Source organism: Globicephala melas, chromosome 9 (assembly GCF_963455315.2).
Source record: "Globicephala melas chromosome 9, mGloMel1.2, whole genome shotgun sequence".
Lineage (NCBI taxonomy): Eukaryota > Metazoa > Chordata > Mammalia > Artiodactyla > Delphinidae > Globicephala > Globicephala melas.
In genome coordinates, this window is record NC_083322.1 from 29,185,181 (window position 1) to 29,202,763 (window position 17,583).

The window sequence follows — 17,583 nt, forward strand, 5'->3', positions numbered from 1 at the left end:
CCCCCTTCTCAAACACAAATATTTTCATATAATAAAAGCCTGTTCCCTATGGTTATAACCCAGCCTCCCCTCCTCCGACACCACCATTTTTAAGGGGCTTGCTGCGCGGACTTCTCCAAAGTCCCTAGGTTTTTTCTCCCTCTGGCCCTTGTAGAGGTGAGGCGTCCCTTCGGGGGCTCACGCCGCGTGAGGGGACCAGAAACACCCATTAGGATCCAACCCGGGCAGCCGGCGGCCCGAGCATGCGCTGAGAGTTCGTGCAGCTGGCCCTGGCTGCCGCCGCTGCCTCGTCCGGACTTGGCGAGGACTTGGGAGGGACAGCGGCGCTGGGAGGTGGCTTAGCAGAGACTTTCCAGCAACTGCTGCCCAGGACTTTTTTTTTTCCCCCTTTTCCCAGGAGGCGGCGACGGCGGCGGCGGGGGGAGAGGAAGAGAAGGAAGCTTCTCCAGTTTGAGTCAATGCAGCCCTGCGGCTTTCCAGGAGGAGCGTCGCTGCCCCGATGAGCCCCCGCAGTGCGTCCCCGACTGTCCCCCGGCGGGATCGGGGCGCGGAGCCCAGCGCCGACGGTGAGTGGCCGCGCGTCTCTCGTCCTTCCTGCCCGCTGTCCCGCCAGCCCGCCGGCGGCGGCTGCCCCCGGCGCTGTGTGCTAAACTACTTAAGAGTGCTGGCTTCGGGGCTCCCCGCCGCCGGCGCTTCCCCGCGCGCCCTGCCGGGGGCGCGCGCCCGGGTGGCGGGGCGGCTGACCGCGCTCGGCTTTGTGCTCCTCGGGCGGCTGGGAGAGCCGGGTCGCGGCCGGGGCCGGGCCGGGGGAGGGGGACGTGAATGACTAACCCGGCGTCTGCACAGCTGCACCGGCCCTAATTCCCGTGCGCCCCTCCCCGCTCCCCGCCCGCCGCCCCCGGCTAATCCATCATTCCGGGGCCCAAACATCATTTCTTGTGTTCTCCCGGAGAAACCCTAGTCGCCGGGCGGAATCCCAGCTCAGCGCTGCGCCCCCTCCAGTGCCCCGCGTTCACACCCGAGCTGCGGGATGGCGAAGGGGGTGCGGAGGCGGGGGGCCCAGGAACTGTCCAAGTGAGAGGAACACTCTCACCTTCGGTGTCGCCCGCGGCGTCTGTGACATCTCCGGGGGGGTGGGGGGACGGGAGTGTGGTTTCCAACCTTCGGGACAGTTCGGAGCAGAGCTCTTCCCGAGGAGGGGCGTGGACTGAGGGAGGTTTTAAAGAGCGTCTCATCAGAATTCAGAGGACACCGCCGCGTGTCCCCTGAGAACCCGAGTTTACTGCGCGCCTTCATTCATCCGGGGAGACAATCTTTTCTCTTCCCAGCAGGTGTTATCTGAAGCCTGTTTGGAACTTTGGGGAGTTTAGGTTACTATTATAACTTTAACAAATGATTTTCGATGAAGCGATGTCTCGAATGAACTAGGCTTCGGACCAGACCTGCACCCAGCTGACGGCTGGCAGAGGAGGGATGGGCTGGGGGTGAGGAGCGCGGTGGTGAGAAGTCCCCTGTTATCCTCCGCCCTCTGCAGATCGCTGCTGTTTTGCCCGTGGGGGTAGGATGTGGTGAAAGGATGGGGCTTCTCCCTCCCGGGGCTCACAATGGCCAGAGAAGATTCTGTGAAGTGTTTGCGCTGCCTGCTCTACGCGCTCAATCTGCTCTTTTGGGTAAGTCAAGCAGTCCACTGCACCAACAGGTGGGGACGGCTGGACTCGGTTTCCTATAGCCACCACATAATGCGCCAAAGGGCATGGCTAAGCATTAATTAATTACATGGGATCACACCCTCTATTTTTCAGAGAAGTAAATTTTGACCTTAAAATGCCTTTGATCTAGCTCAAGTTCCATTTGTAATTAGAAAAAAGAAATCCACCGCTGGATACTAGTGGCAGTAAAATTAGACTTGAAGTTAATCTGGGGATATAAATAAATGCACGTGCTTGTGCTTGTAGATAAGAAAATTTTGACACACTACTTAGGGAACTGCTTGTTTTCAGGAATTTCAGATAACTGTGCAAGCCATAAATTGTTTCCTTACGTCATCCTATAAAATCTGGTGGGGGCAGAAGTCTTACTATGTTTTTGTAGGAATTCATACCCAGATATCCTATCAAAAGACTAAGTAGATTTTTCTGGGAGATTCCATATAGTCTGAAAAGGTGGTTTCCGTGTAACTATTTCTAAGTTGGCAAAGCTTTAAGGAATTTTGTGTATGCTTTTGGAAAATCCCATAACCATTTAAGGAAATAAAATACATAAAATTTAACAAGCTCATGGAAATCTTTATGCCCTGTGAGTTAGTGACTTTTTATGCATTGCACCCAGGCATAAATTTTCATTAAGTGTTATTAATAATCACATTGTTATTTACAAAACTTTTGAGGAAACTGTAAAAATTTAAACGTTGAATGTTGCTTCAGGAAGCTGTCCTGCTTAAGCAGTTAGTTTTTTTCCCCCAAATTTGTGTTCTTTTAATAATTTATATTCAAAACGTTCTGTTACAGTTTTTAATGAGTAATTTATTTATTTGGCTGACTAGCTGGCATTTACCAGCTTTTTTTTTTGTAGGGTTATGACATGTGGTCTCTAGAGAATGACATTTTGGTTGAACTACTCCTTATGGATGGCTCCATTTTAAGGTGACAAATGAAGCCTTACGTCAGGAAGTAATCTGAAAGATATCTAAACTGGCAACTTTTTTTCTCAACATGAAACTTAAAGCATTGAGTAGTTATATTCACCACTTGGAAATATAAAATACCTAACTGATCTTGTTGCAGTTTTTAATTCTAAAAATGTACAAATTAAATGTACATTTAATTTAAGGTACAAACTTAATTTAATTAAGGTCATTAAATTACCTGCTTAGCTATAGGGTATTAAGATTTTGAACTTTGTTCCTTTAAAATGTGTGATAATTGTCACTTCTGTTTATTAGTTTTTCACTTTTCTACTTTATTGTTTTTAATTACAGAATCAACACATTTTTATAACTAAAAGGGGATTTAAGATGATCTGGTCGAACTTCCTTACTTTGGGAATGAGAAAACTAAGTGTAGGTTAGTGACGGGAAGCCAAAGGTCAGATGGCCCAATGGTGACAGTGCCGGGAGCAGAACTCAGCTTTCTTGCCCCTAGACGGTGCCTTTACATGGACGATTACTGTGTTCGAACCTTGGAATTACTAGGACTTTTTTTGTGCAACATAGAACAATGTTTTGGAAATTTTCTCAATAACTTGTATTATGTGTGTGTGTGGAGGGGAACCCAAATCACTTAACAAAAATATTACTCTTCTGAGTAATGACATTTGCTTAAAAATGCCTATTCCTTAAACTCCTCCAGGGCTCTTTGTGTCCCCAAAGAATGTAAAATGTTATTTCTTTGTTGTTATCCTGTACTTCAACATTCTCACTTTCTGTGTGTTCTGATTTATTAAAATTGCTTCCCCCTTTCTCCAGCCCTCCTCTTCTCCAAATATCATCTCCCCACCAACAAAATAATCCGAGTTTACTGCCTACTCAGCATCCCTCTGTATTTTTCTTTATTTTATTATTATTATTATTTTTTTTTTTTTGCTGTACGCGGGCCTCTCACTGTTGTGGCCTCTCCCGTTGCGGAGCACAGGCTCCGGACGCGCAGGCTCAGCGCCCATGGCTCACGGGCCAGCCGCTCCGCGGCATGTGGGATCTTCCCGGACCGGGGCACGAACCCGTGTGCCCTGCATCGGCAGGTGGACTCTCAACCACTGCGCCACCAGGGAAGCCCTATTTTTTCTTTATTTCATACAAAGATGTATTTACTCATACCTGTCCACGTATACCCATTCATGTACATTCATATAGATATTCATGACATTTTTTGTTAGGTTGTTTTTCTCATTTGGTTAGAGTTACAGGAGCGGGATTGCTATGTCAGAGGATATGTAATGATGACAACAAAATAGCTAACATTTATGTAGTTCTTACTATGTGTGCCAGGCACGTTTAAGTGTCTCCGTTTCCTAGTCTGCAAAATAGGAATGGTTCCTATTTTTTAGAGTTTTTTAGAGTTGTTGGGGAATTAGACTCAATATATGTGAAGTGCTTGAACAGTGGCACTTAATAAGCGCTATCTAGGTCGTAGCGGTAGCAGTAGTAGCTGTAGTACCCGCAGTCGTTACTACTACTACAATAATGATGCTCACGAATAGTTTACTGTAATAAGTAGATTACCGGTTATTGTTGTGATTAATACTGCTACTATTGCTACCGCTCCTCCATTCCTTTGACCCAGTAATCCTGTCCTGGGAATCTATCTCCTAGAAATAGAAGCACCAATATACCTCATTATATGTACATCATATACATATAATGTTGCTGCCATCTTATGAAACTTTAAAATTTTTACCAAAGAGGCTTAAAGTGTTATTTCACTGTTACTTTATTCTTTACCTCCCCCACTATCAGTGAGCTTGAGCATCACTTTATATAAACAAATTTTTATATGTTTTTTCGGTAGAATTTTTCTCTAGAATTTTTTTTATTCTTCTGTTCTTTTAAAGCACCTGCCTTTCTTGTCTTGATTAAGGTTTCTTTTTCTTTGAGATGATTTTATACAATTAAAATACCTGTCAGGAGTTTTTTGGAATTATATGAAATGTATATGCTAACTTTGGGGACATTGGTGTTATTCTTTCAAAGTTAAAGCAATGTTTGCAGATCCTATATTTCCTTACTTGTGCCTCACACACTCCTGGGCATCCTTACACTACTCTTTCATCTAATTCTCATCTAATTCTCGTTTTCCGCCTGGAAAATGGCGGGTGGTGGTAAAGAGAAGTTACTCAGTGAAGCTCATTAACTTGCCAGTAAGTAGCAGAATAGGGATTCAAAGTCCAATTTTTTTTTTCTCTAAGTGCGGCAGAAGTTGTACTATTGGAAACGGTGCTGAATTTATTTGCAGCAGAGAAATAAACATCTTCAGTAGGAAGGGATTAGCTGTCCACCTGCTCATTCCAAGTCCCCTAGAGCAGTGCTTCTCAAACCTCCACGTGCATACAGATCACCTGGGCATCTCGTTAAAATGCAAATTCTGATTCAGTATGTCTGGGGCTGGGCCTGAGAGTCTGCATTTCTCAAAAGCCCCTCTGTGACACTGTTGCTGCTGACTGCCCCATCTGGAGGAGCAAGGCTTTAGTCCTTGCTTTTAGTTCTCATTGGAATTAGAAGGAGAACAAACTAGTGTGGCGTGAACCTGAGCTCATCCTGAGTGTGGAGAGGGCGACTGTACTGGCCTCTAGTTTTGTGGGATTGAGATACCTGCACTCATTAACTGCAGGATCAAAAGCTGTATCCTTTTACTCTTCTCCTAGCATCTGAAATAGACTTTTTCTTATCTATTTCTACTATACTGGTACCCTCTCCCCTTCTCTACCCAACAAAGATTTTAGGGAAAGAAAAATAAATCTTATTTGGAAAAACACTGAGGACCTATACAATTTTGTTTTTCTGTTCTGGGAGTTGAATATCAAACAGTGAATTTTTTTTTTCAGTAAAAACGTGTATCTTGCATATTTAATTTTTTTAAGTGGGAGGTATAGACCTGTCTAAGAGGAAACAACCCACAGAATATTCAAGATCACAGATGCACTGCATTCTTTCATTGCTGTGGATCCGGTCACCTTGATTTGCCATCTGTTGAAGTGGCTCTTTCACTTGTAAAGAAGCATGATCCCGGTTCAGCTCTACTGGGGCTGGCAGACAGATACTGGACCTTCGAGGTTTGTCATGAGTTTTGTGGATTTGTAACGGGAAAAGGCACATGAGACACAGTGCACGTGAGTAAACTGCCCTGAGAGCTCTTTGGAGACCATGATTCACATTCTGGCCACGATAGAGCAAGGAAATGGGTTATTTTTACTTCAAATGTATCACACTTTTACTTTTTAAATGCCATACTATTTCATAAATGAAAGCTTTCCTCCATTTTAAAGACAACTTCTGTGGCTTTATGATGTGAGTGTTTGCCATTCTTAGATGATAATTTTCTGCTGTTGGAAAAATGGATACATATGGTTCTTTTTGGAAATTCTTGAAATTGGTGAACACTTAACATTCATCACGTTTGTTTATTATTTTCTAAAAGTATAATATCCCACCTGTAGTTTTAAACTCTCTTTTCTCACCAGCAGATAAGAGCCATTGTCTTTCACTTACCATTACCAAAGAGTAGCAAGAGAGAGGAACTACCCTCGACAAAATACGAAAAGAAGCTTATAAAAGAAAGCCTAAAAAGCAGACAGGAAATCTGGTTCACACTTTTGGGATATATGCAAGCTAGATGAAGAAAACAGAAGACTCAATGTTCTGTTTGGTTTTCTCCGGTTTTCTATAGTGAACCTTAGGTGTCTGACCCCCGTAGTCCCTAAAGAGATTCTGGGCAAGTGGGTATTTGCATTCACACAGCATTTATATACTCATGTTAAAATACTACTTTTTATTTATTTATTTATTTTTTATTTTTTTTTTTTGCGGTACGCAGGCCTCTCACTATTGTGGCCTCTCCCGTAGCGGAGCACAGGCTCCGGACGTGCAGGCTCAGCGGCCATGGCTCACGGGCCCAGCCGCTCCGTGGCATGTGGGATCTTCCCGGACCGGGACACGAACCTGCATCCCTTGCATCTGCAGGCAGACTCTCAACCACTGCGCCACCAGGGAAGCCCTACTACTTTTTGAATTGTTGCTCTCCACCCCCCCACAATTTTGTACTATGAAAGGCATTCCAGTTTACTTTAACTCTTCCTAAGGAATAAAGGAGAGCCCTTCGAGAAATGTTAGTGCTTTTTAAAAATAAACATTCAATAAGCTTTAGTCTCAGGGGCAAAGCTAATACACTTTTCTTAATGCGGTTGGCTCAGCTGAGCAAAGACAGGCCACTGCATGCTTCTTAAGGAAGCATTTCGAGAAGGAGAAGGGCGTGGAGGCTTCCTTGGGGCCCAGCCCTGCTGCCAACTGGACTCACAGGCCCCTCAGGCATCGTTCCCCACTCAGAACAGTCACAGGCTGGGCCATTGGGCTGCACAGAAACTACGGTGTAGAATGAGGCCTTTCACCCTTCTTTTGCCTGCATTGCCTATAGGGTGACCAGATCATTTATTGTGGAAATCAGGACAATTTTGAGAGTGAAGTTATAAGGGGTTGTCTCTATTAATAATGATGACAGGACAACAGAGGCTTAAAGTGGAACCATCCTGGTCAGAGCAGGATGTATGGTCACCCTGTCTGCAGGGCAACATGATCTATAAAAACTATTAGTCAGCACAGCTCCAAGGTGCTATTGATTTATTCATCCTTAATTAGTAGATGTTCGTGCTTAAATGATACCCACAAGGAATCTTCGGAACTTGTTTCAGCGATCATTTACAGTGCCCGTGCTTTCAGGCAAATAGTCTGATCTGTTTGCTTTTTCCTGCTGCTCCCGGCTCCCCCCCAGACCCCCAGAAGGGAAGCTGGTTGAGGCATGAACTGATTAAAAGGTGGATGGGAGCAGGCTTGGGAACTGAGACAGACATGTTCCTGGGAAGTACTTGCCTTGGACTGCTAGCCTCCAAATTATCAAAAATTGATTTACCGGGCTTCCTTGGTGGCGCAGTGGTTGAGAGTCCGCCCGCCGATGCAGGGGACACGGGTCCATGCCCCGGTCCGGGAGGATCCTACATGCCGCGGAGCGGCTGCTCCCGTGAGCCATGGCTGCTGAGCCTGCGCGTCCGGAGCCTGTTGCTCCGCAACGGGAGAGGCCACGACAGTGAGAGGCCCGCGTACCGCAAAAAAACAAAAACAAAACCAAAAAACATTGATTTACCTTTACATTTTAATAAATAATAATTGGAATCCTTTTGTTTTTAAGAAAAAAAGGGAATTTTAAAAGCATCTAGTTCAATTTTTCCATTTTCATCATGAGCGAAAAGAGTTTCTAAAAGTTTGAATTACTCGTCCAAGTTCTCTGTAGAGACAGAAATTTAACTAAGTTCCTGGTCTCTCTTCCACATTCTGCTCTTTGCTAACAGATTTGACATAAAAAGAAAAGTTTAGGTGGCTGGCTTTAGACATCTGTCCGCCTTGAGCAGAAATGATTAGTGTTACTGTCACCTTATATAAGAATATATATTATATATGCCAGACAGTTGAAGGATGTAAATGTCTATTTTTTGACTGCAACCTTACTTCCTGGAAACTATAGGTATACATTTCATAATAAATTCTGATATAGGAAACAACTTGATTCTTGTTATTTTTTTACATGATTAAATTCAAGCAAAACCAGAATATATCTGCAACACAGCAAATTTCATTTTTATAAATATTTGTTGAGAGCTAGCATTTTCTGAACGTTTTTTGCAAGACAGAAGGTGGCAGAGGTCCTGCCAAGTAGTATATTAAATATATTTCTCTAAAGTAATCTTTGTGTTATTTTCTAAATATTTCCTTGAACTACAGATAATATTTTGCAATATTGGAGAAGATGTAAGGAGCTATAAACCTAGTTACATGTGATAACTACAGTGTCCTAATAATTTAATCATCATGAATGACAGTTGAAGAATTATTTTATTTTAATTTGGAAAGTTAGTAGAAAATACCATTATCTGTAAGGAGTCCTGAATTGGTTGCATAATTTGTCCTTCTAGATTTAATAGCATTAGGATTAGTTATTGAAGTGACCTTGTCTCATTTTAGCTTAGTTCCTTGCTATAGCATGCACTGTATTTGTTGTTACTGTTATTATTTTCTCAACAATAAGTAAAATCACTCTTTGAGAATTGAACTTTCTCAGCCATTTAATGCGGCTGGAAATAAGGTCATAATAAAAAGCAGTGTATTTTCAGAATTGCTTGTTTACTGTGAGATAAAGCTTTGTGTTGATATTATTTATTTCTACTGATGTTCTCTGCACAGCTACAAGGCTTCGGTGACTACAGTGAAAAAAACAGCGGGGCTAAGTAGAATGCAACATTTGTAGTTTAAACGACTTTTGAGAACACTTAAGCCAGCTTCTGACCTGATATATAAATTTTTCATCATGTAATTCAGCAAGCATCTCTCTACTGGAAAACTTCCAGTGATAGAAAGCTCAGTTCTACTTAAAGCATCTCCTAATTTTGCTAAAGTTCTCCAATAGTTAGCTTATCTGGCAAGTTGAAATCATCTTTCTTTAATTATTTTCTCATTCATTCATCTAATATGTATCAGGTCTTACTACTGGGCCTGGTACTCTACTGTGAGATGGGGCTAGAGGCAGTGGTCTGTGTCCTCTAGTGGAATGAGATGGGTGGGTAAAAATAGGAGACGGTAGATAACTGCTCTGTGAAGTCTAGACAAGAGTGTTGACTCTGGGTAAGGAGGGAGCTGGGAGGAAAACTTTACATTCTAGCTGATGTTTGAGCTGGTCTTTAAGGATAAGGTTGCTCTGCTCATGATATGGAAAGGCTGGGGCAGGATTGCATTCCAGGCAGAGGGAACTGCATGGGCAAAGCCATAGGTTTGGGAGGTCTGTGTGGTGCATATCAGAGAAGCACAAGCAGGACTTTTTTCATCCAAGGACAGAATGTGTGTGGGAAGGAGTTGGCAGGAAATAAGTTGAAGAGATAGGTCAAAGGGTGACTGAAGAGGGCCTGTGTGTCCTGCTGTAGAGTTTAAACTTATTCTCTAAGAGAGAGTTGGGGGAAGTGGAAGTGAGAGATGGGGAGGGGCCCCAAGGGGCAGCTATTAGAGCTTTATAAGCAGAATCGCTCGATCTGTGTTTTATAAAGCTAACTGAAGGGTGAATTTGAGGTGGAATCTGTGAGCTGGAGAGTTCTATTATAAGGTGATTGTAATTGCCTGGCAAGAGGCTGAGGGCTTGAACTAGCCAGAATGGCAGGAAAGGGGGAGGAATTTATCAGGTGTGTTGCAGGAACAATCCGTTGGGCTTGAAAGCAATTAGATGTAGGACTGAGGAAGAGGGAGAGGTTCAGGCTGCTTGCCAAGGTGCCAGTGGATGTGACTGAAGCATTGATTATACCGTTTACCGAGACAGGAAAAACAGTGGGAGGGACACACAGGTTTCGAGAAGAATGAAAATGAGCTTCAGTTTTAGAGATGTCAAAAATAAGAATGGCTATGGAAGTCCAATAGACAGTTCTATCCAGAGCGGCCTTTCCCGTCCATTTGTTAGACCTTCAAATATCCGAAGATTACATCTATGAACTGATTTAAGAGTTGTCTCCTAAACTGAGAAAGGTTAAGTGAAAGGCCGGAAGTCAAAAGGAATAGGTAATATGTATAAGATAGTAACAGGGAATATGTGTAAGAATCCTACGCTTTTTTCATCCTGTGAATGCTCTATGAAGTTGAACTTGCTATTATAACATTTTATATAGGAGGAAACTGAAGCTTAGGAAAGATTAAATGACATACCCGAAGTCATATAGATGAAAAGGAGCAGAGCTGGAATTCAAATTCAAACCAAGCTTTTTTTTTTTTGCGGTACGCGGGCCTCCCACTGCTGCGGCCTCTCCCGCTGTGGAGCACAGGCTCCGGACGCGCAGGCTCAGCGGCCATGGCCCACGGGCCCAGTCGCTCCGCGGCATGTGGGATCCTCCCGGACCGGGGCACGAACCCGCGTCCCCCGCATCGGCAGGCGGACTCCCAACCACTGCGCTACCAGGGAAGCCCAAACCAAGACTTTTTGATACAATGGCTTCTTATGGTCATTGTGGTCAAGACCATATGCCTCACGATGACCTCTAAGACCGTGTGCTCTGACCCCTGCCTGGCTTTCCATTCTTGCTCCCTGCCGGTTTCCCTTCCTTGCCCATATCATGCTGCCTTCCACCCCAGGACCTTTGCTGTTCTTTCTGACTGGAATGTTCTTTTCAACCTCCCTTTCCCTAATGAACTTGATAATTATCTTTCAGATCTTAGCTGTCTGGAGAAGTCCCCTTGACCCCATGGAATAGGTCAGTCACCCCAAAAGGATTTTTTTTTAATATGATATGAGCTATGATATTGAAAACTGGCTAAACAGCCTGCGAGAAATTAAAGGATGGAGAAATCAAGATCGGTTATTATTTCGAAGAATGATAAAGAGAGGGGAGAATTATTTATAACTGCAAAAGAATTAAGGTAATTAAATAAAATAGCACATTAGTAGACTTTCCCGTTCCCCTGAAACATATAAGGTATTTGAAGACCCACATATAGCCAAGTAGAGGGAGGCCACTTAGCCTCAGATTTAATCAAGCAGTCCATGGTCCCCTGCTAGCCCTGTGTGTTGTAATAGGTACTGTGATTATTGAGGTTTGGTAAGATCGACAGATCAGGAGACAGCTGCCATTGAAAAGATAGTCCGTTACACTCACAGATCCTAAGAGATAGAGTACAGGTCTCCTCATGGTGGGGTCCATTGCGAGGCAGGGAGAGAGGGAGACTGAGCAAGTGCTTTCATTGGGGCTTCTTCAAGGAGGAACTGGCAAGGCAGGATAAGTAGGTTTTGGCTAGTTTGAATAATTTCAGCAGCCTCTGTCCCTAGTTGTCTGGCATCTGGACCTTGCGGTGATTCGGGCATGTGTAGAGCGGCCTGGAATGAGAGAGCTCATTAAAGGGGTGGTTGGGAGTGTGGGCTCTGGATTGGTTGGTTTGTATTTGAAAATGAAAACTGTGGGCCCTGAAGAAGGACTTCTCACAAGGGCGGGTGGAAGGTGGCCAAGGCAAGGTGACTCAGGCATATTATCAGTTTGTCCAGACCAAGGTGTGTCCAGCATACGCATGTAGAACAGATGTTAAAGCGTCAAGTTTACAGAAGCTGGAAGCATGTTTAATACACTGTGGCTGATCCGCTGGGTAACTTTTATGAGGTTTACAATCTGTTCTTCATTCCCAACAGGAATGAGGATAGTAATAAGTGGCCTAATTCTCCTCTGAACTGTGATCCCAGGGTTCTTAACCTGTTTGAAGCCATTGAGCCCTGAGCCCTCATTCAGCAAAGAAAGTAGTTCAGACATTCAGACTGAGCCTGACCCCTACAGAGGACCTCCCCCTGCAACCCCACCCCTCCCTTGTTTTAAGGAACCCTGCATGCTATGCAGGTGCATCTCCTCGCTGTTTGGGGAATATAAGGCTCGTTTGTAAACTTGGAAGGCATTTAGTGACTAACCCTGAAGCTTAAAGATGAAGGCCTGGATTTGAATCCAGCCCTGCCGTTGAATCTGCAAGACCTTGAACAGGTTACTTCACTTTTCCGTGCTTCATGTCACTTTTTACAGTCTGTCATTATCTGGTTTACGTATTTATTCCTTGTGTTCTGTAAGAAGCTCCACAGAGGCTGACATCTTGCTTCTTTTATGCATTGTTGGGTCTGTACTCTAGCACAGACAGTACAAGGCAGATGGTTGGGGCTGAGTAAATACAGTAGTTCCCCTTGTCCTCGGTTTCACTTTCTGTAGTTTCAGTTACCCACGGTCAACAGTGTTCCAAAAATATAAAATGGAAAATTCCAGAAATCAACAAGTCGTAAGTTTTATATTGTGTGCAGTTCTGAGAAGCGTGATGAAATCTCCTACTGTCAGGCCCAGGACGTGAATCATCCCTTTGTCCACTGTATCCAAGGTGTAGATGCTACCCGCCCATTAGTATAGAAAAAAACATTAGTATATATAGGGTTTGGTACTCTCTAAGGTTTCAGGCTTCCAGTGGGGTTCGTGGAAAATATCCCCCTCGGATAAGGCGGGGATCTACTGTATTTGCAACTGGATGAAGGATGCGTGAATTCACTAGCTGCTTTTCCAGGCAGGTGGAGCTCCACGTGCTCTGCTGACCTAGGAGCCCTTATCCAGAAAGCATGTTTACAGCCACTCCTTGAGTCAGTAAAGACTCATTCCTATCTTGTACGTTCATTATTTCAGCATTTACAGAAAACCTGTGACGTAATGGTAATCAATGTTCATCAAGATGCCAGAAATTATTAAAAATCAAATTAAGCTGAAATTCATTATACTGCACTTAAGAAGATAAGTATAAGGCAATTTGAGAAAAATTTCCATCAAAATAGGAAAGGCCTTCAGAACTTAGAGTTAACCTTCAGCTTTTAGAAAAGCCTCCCAGGAAGACTGAATGTGTTCCAGATAGTTGCTGTTTAAAAAAAAAATCTTTTTTTTTAAATTATGGACAATTAAAAACATACAGAAGTAGAAAGCACAGTATAATTAATCGCCAGTTACCAACACAGCCTCCACTTCTCACTTAATCCCCATGCATCGGGATTGTTTATTAAACCATTCAGCATGTATCTGTAAAAGGTAAGGATTCTTAAAAAAAATAATACTATTGTCATATCTAAAATAATAAACAATAATTTATTTTATGATGTCAATATTTTTTATTTTATTTATTTTTTTATACAGCAAGTTCTTATTAGTTATCTATTTTATACATATTAGTGTATATATGTCAATCCCTATCTCCCAATTCATTCCACCAGCCCCTCCCCTCCACTTTCCCCCTTTGGTGTCCATATGTTTGTTCTCAACATCTGTGTCTCTATTTCTGCCTTGCAAACCGGTTCATCTGTACCATTTTTCTAGATTCCACATATATGCGTTAATGTATGATATTTGTTTTTCTCTTTCTGACTTACTTCGCTCTGTATGACAGTCTCTATGTCCATCCACATCTCTACAAATGACCCATTTTTGTTCCTTTTTATGGCTGAGTAATATTCCATTGTATATATGTACCGCATCTTCTTTATCCATTCATCCGTCAATGGGCATTTAGGCTGCTTCCATGACCTGGCTATTGTAAATATTTTCAAATATCCAATATCGCCAGTCTTCTCATAAATGGCTTTTTGTGGTTGGTTCATTTAAATCAGGATCCAAACCAAGATCCTGACATTGCCTTGGACAATCTCTGAAATCTCTTTTAATTTATAACAGTTTCTCCTTCCTTCTTTTTGTTCCACCTGCCAGCTTTTTAAATTGAAGAAACCAGATCATTTGTTCTGTAAAATTTCTTATATTCTTGATTTTGTTGATTGCATCCGCATGGTGACATTTAACAAGTTTAAATCTGTTCCCTGTATTTCCTATAAACTGATAGAGCTGGAGGCTTGATTAGATTCAGGTTTGACTTTTTGGTTAAATTAACCTCAAAGGTATCTCTGAGTACTTCTGATTGCATCATATTGGGGACATTATTATATCCAGTTGCCTCTTTTTATGATACTAAGATTGATCAGGGCATCTGGTATTTTATGTCAACCTTATCTCTCCATTCTAAAAGTCCCCATCAGCCTTTCACACTTAATGCAGTAGTTCTCAGCCCTTACTACCCATTAGAATATCTGTGGAGCCTTTATCCACTTTTGATGCCCAGACCCCACTTCCAAGAATTGATTCAGGGTGGATCTGGGCTCAGTAATTTTTTTAAGAGTCCTGGTTGATTCTGATGTACAGACGGGACTGAGAGCCACTGACTTGATAATTTTGGCAGTCGTTGAAGATCTTTGCCAAGAGAGCCATTATTTCAGAAAAGATTATCCAATAGTGACATTCTGTCATGCTTTCTGTACTTATTAGCAGACATTCTTCCATTAAAAACTTTCATTAAGTCTTTGGTTCTTTTCTTTAGTTCGTATAGGAAAGATTGGATAAATATTGGATTCTTATCAGTTTTCTGAATAATGAGTTGAATATCCAACATCCTCCAAAGCTGGCTAATGAGTTTTGTTTAACGATTATTGTGAATTCATAGATTTTAGCATATTGGATGTTTTAAACCGTTGCATTTATTATTATGATGATGACTATTATTTTCATGCTCAAATTGTCTAACTTTAGCCAATGGAAGTCCTTTGAAGTTAGCTCCTGTGACGTTTCTGGACAACATCAGTAGTGTTTGATTGCTCCCTTGCTTTTACATGTGACGTGTTTTAGGCTTATGTTGTATATTGGATAATTTAGTTGTTCTGTACAATTCCTGTCCTGAACTACCGTATCTAATAGTTCCGCTATCTGTATACTGTTTAGTGACATTCTATTTAGTAGCTATGACATGATTACAAAACAGAATGGCAGATATTTATAGTAACAGTAAATTTCAACAGGTGGTAAATGGTAATTAGGAAAAAACATAATGATTATGTAAATAAAATCCTTAATTTTTTATTATGAGTCCTGCAGAGCATGGTGCATAAATCCTTCGTCACCAGTTTGTATTTTTTTCCCCCCCAGTTAATGTCCATCAGCGTGTTGGCAGTTTCCGCTTGGATGAGGGACTACCTAAATAATGTTCTGACTTTAACTGCAGAAACAAGGTAGGCTTTATGATTAATGATTGATTTCTAGGGCTTCCCTGGTGGCGCAGCAGTTGAGAGTCCACCTGCCGATGCAGGGGACACGGGTTCGTGCCCCGGTCTGGGAAAATCTCACATACCGTGGAGCGGCTGGGCCCGTGAGCCGTGGCCGCTGAGCCTGCGCGTCCGGAGCCTGTGCTCCGCAACGGGAGAGGCCACAACAGTGAGAGGCCTGCGTACCGCAAAAAAAAAAAAAAAAGATTGATTTCTTTCATCAGGGTTTCCTCAGACACTAGTTTCTAAGTAACATTGCCCTAGGGTGTTTAGACGGTAGTGCTCATCCACGATCGTTTGGACAGTTTTTCCTGCCCATGGCAACACTTGCAGTTTCCAGCATATCATTAAGGTGTGCCACTGGTTCTGGAGGACACTTCTGGTTATGGTAATACCACTTGCCTGTCCTTCTGACAGTGTGCCAGCCATGTCATATTTGTGTATAAAGGACGACACAGCTACATTTCCTTAAGAAAATGATCGCCAACTTCTTCTTACCTTCATATTCCTGAGCTAATGAAAACCAAACCCCAAATGTCATTTTCTTACCCAGTTTCAAGGATTGACCCACTAACATCTCAAGGGGCAAATTACTTAACTTCTCTGAGCCTCAGTTTCTTCATTTCTGAATGGGGATTGTATTAAATGCCACTCTGAATTTTCCTAAGGATTAACTGAGATACATTTCTATAAAATCCTTAACACGATGGAGCTTAGTAAGCACTTTGTAACGGTCGTTTTTTGTTATCTTAATTATTACTTGTACTGTTATGGCTCTAGTTAATAATTTTTTCACAGTCTTAGCAGAAAGCATTTCCCTCCCTTCATTTTAATTCAGACCAATTTCCCTTCCATAGCAGTGTTTCACATCTTTGGGAAAGGTCATTTGTTGGGGAGAAAGTGCACACTGCATATGGAGTCCCAGACCAGAGAAGAGTAGGGAGAGTCTTCTCAGTTAAGAAATGTTGAAAAGGGTTTCCCTGGTGGTGCGGTGGTTAAGAATCTGCCTGCCAGTGCAGGGGCACGGGTTCAAGCCCTGGTCCAGGAAGATCCCACATGCCACGGAGCAACTAAGCCTGTGCGCCGCAACTACTGAAGCCCGCACGCCTAGAGCCCGTGCTCCACAACAAGAGAAGCCACCAAAATGAGAAGCCACCAAAATGAGAAGCCCGTGCACCGCAACGAAGAGTAGTCCCTGCTCGCCGCAACTAGAGAAAGCCCGTGCGCAACAACAAAGACCCAATGCAGCCAAAAATAAATAACTAGATAAATAAATAAATTTATAAACGAAAAAAGAAATAGTGAAAAGTCTCATGTGGTTTCCTCAGGTTAAGGCTTCAAAGCTAATATTAGATCGACTTTTTACTGACAACCCCTATCTTATATTTTAAATGAGCTGAGGTAGGAAGGCTACCACTTGTATAAAAAACTAAACCAAACAAGACAAAAAATAAAACCAGCAAGCAAATTGGTGATTGTTCAGTGATTCTGAAATAGAAATCCAGTCTTCAGCTTTGAGGCGTGATGATTTAAAGGATTATTAACACAAGTCAGTTGTGTCTTGTACTATGTCTTGGGTGCATTTTGGTTGTATTTTATTTATAATATGACATTATTGTTCTTCTTTCAGGGTAGAGGAGGCTGTCATCTTGACTTATTTTCCTGTGGTTCATCCGGTCATGATTGCTGTTTGCTGTTTCCTGATCATCGTGGGGATGTTAGGATACTGTGGAACAGTAAAAAGAAATCTCTTGCTTCTTGCATGGGTACGGTGTTTATATCTATTCTTTATTGTGGTTAAAAAGACCAACCAGTAATGTATAATTGGTTCATCAGTGCACAAGATTACATGCTTAGGGAACTGTGATAGCGGTTCCCTAATCTGTGCTCATTGTTCAACATCCTGTGAGAAGGGAAGTGTTCTTTCCATGAGAGACGATTTCAGTACAAGTATTTGCTGTACTCAGAAGATGAGGTGCGGAAGTATGTACACTATTTAATTATTTCACTCAGGCCATGTGTTGACATTTTCATCTGAAAGTACGAATTTTTTCTAGTGTCACGGACCTTATTACCACTCCAACAGCCCCCTCGGGACTAGAACTGAGACGTCATAATGGAACTCTCTTTCTTTCTCTCTTTTCTTGTTTTAAGCAAACCCACCACTTAAACCCATGTGGAAATTCAGGTGGTGAGGTAGCAAACAGACATCATA

At 42.6% G+C, this 17,583-nt stretch overlaps 1 protein-coding gene across 2 annotated transcripts in view; it reads left to right on the plus strand.

The window, feature by feature from the left end:
- The first annotated feature begins 287 nt into the window (after positions 1-287).
- TSPAN12 (tetraspanin 12) overlaps positions 288-17,583 on the plus strand; it is a 65,011-nt gene continuing 47,715 nt past the window's right edge. The window contains exons 1-4 of one of the 2 annotated variants that reach the window (XM_030857648.3): positions 288-566; positions 1,535-1,670; positions 15,253-15,335; positions 16,999-17,134. In XM_030857648.3, coding sequence (XP_030713508.1) covers positions 1,605-1,670; positions 15,253-15,335; positions 16,999-17,134 — 285 coding nt within the window. In that variant the 5' untranslated portion in view covers positions 288-566; positions 1,535-1,604. Of the gene's footprint in view, positions 567-1,534; positions 1,671-11,044; positions 11,147-15,252; positions 15,336-16,998; positions 17,135-17,583 lie in introns of those variants that run through there. The other variant, XM_070046280.1, reaches the window with a different exon arrangement.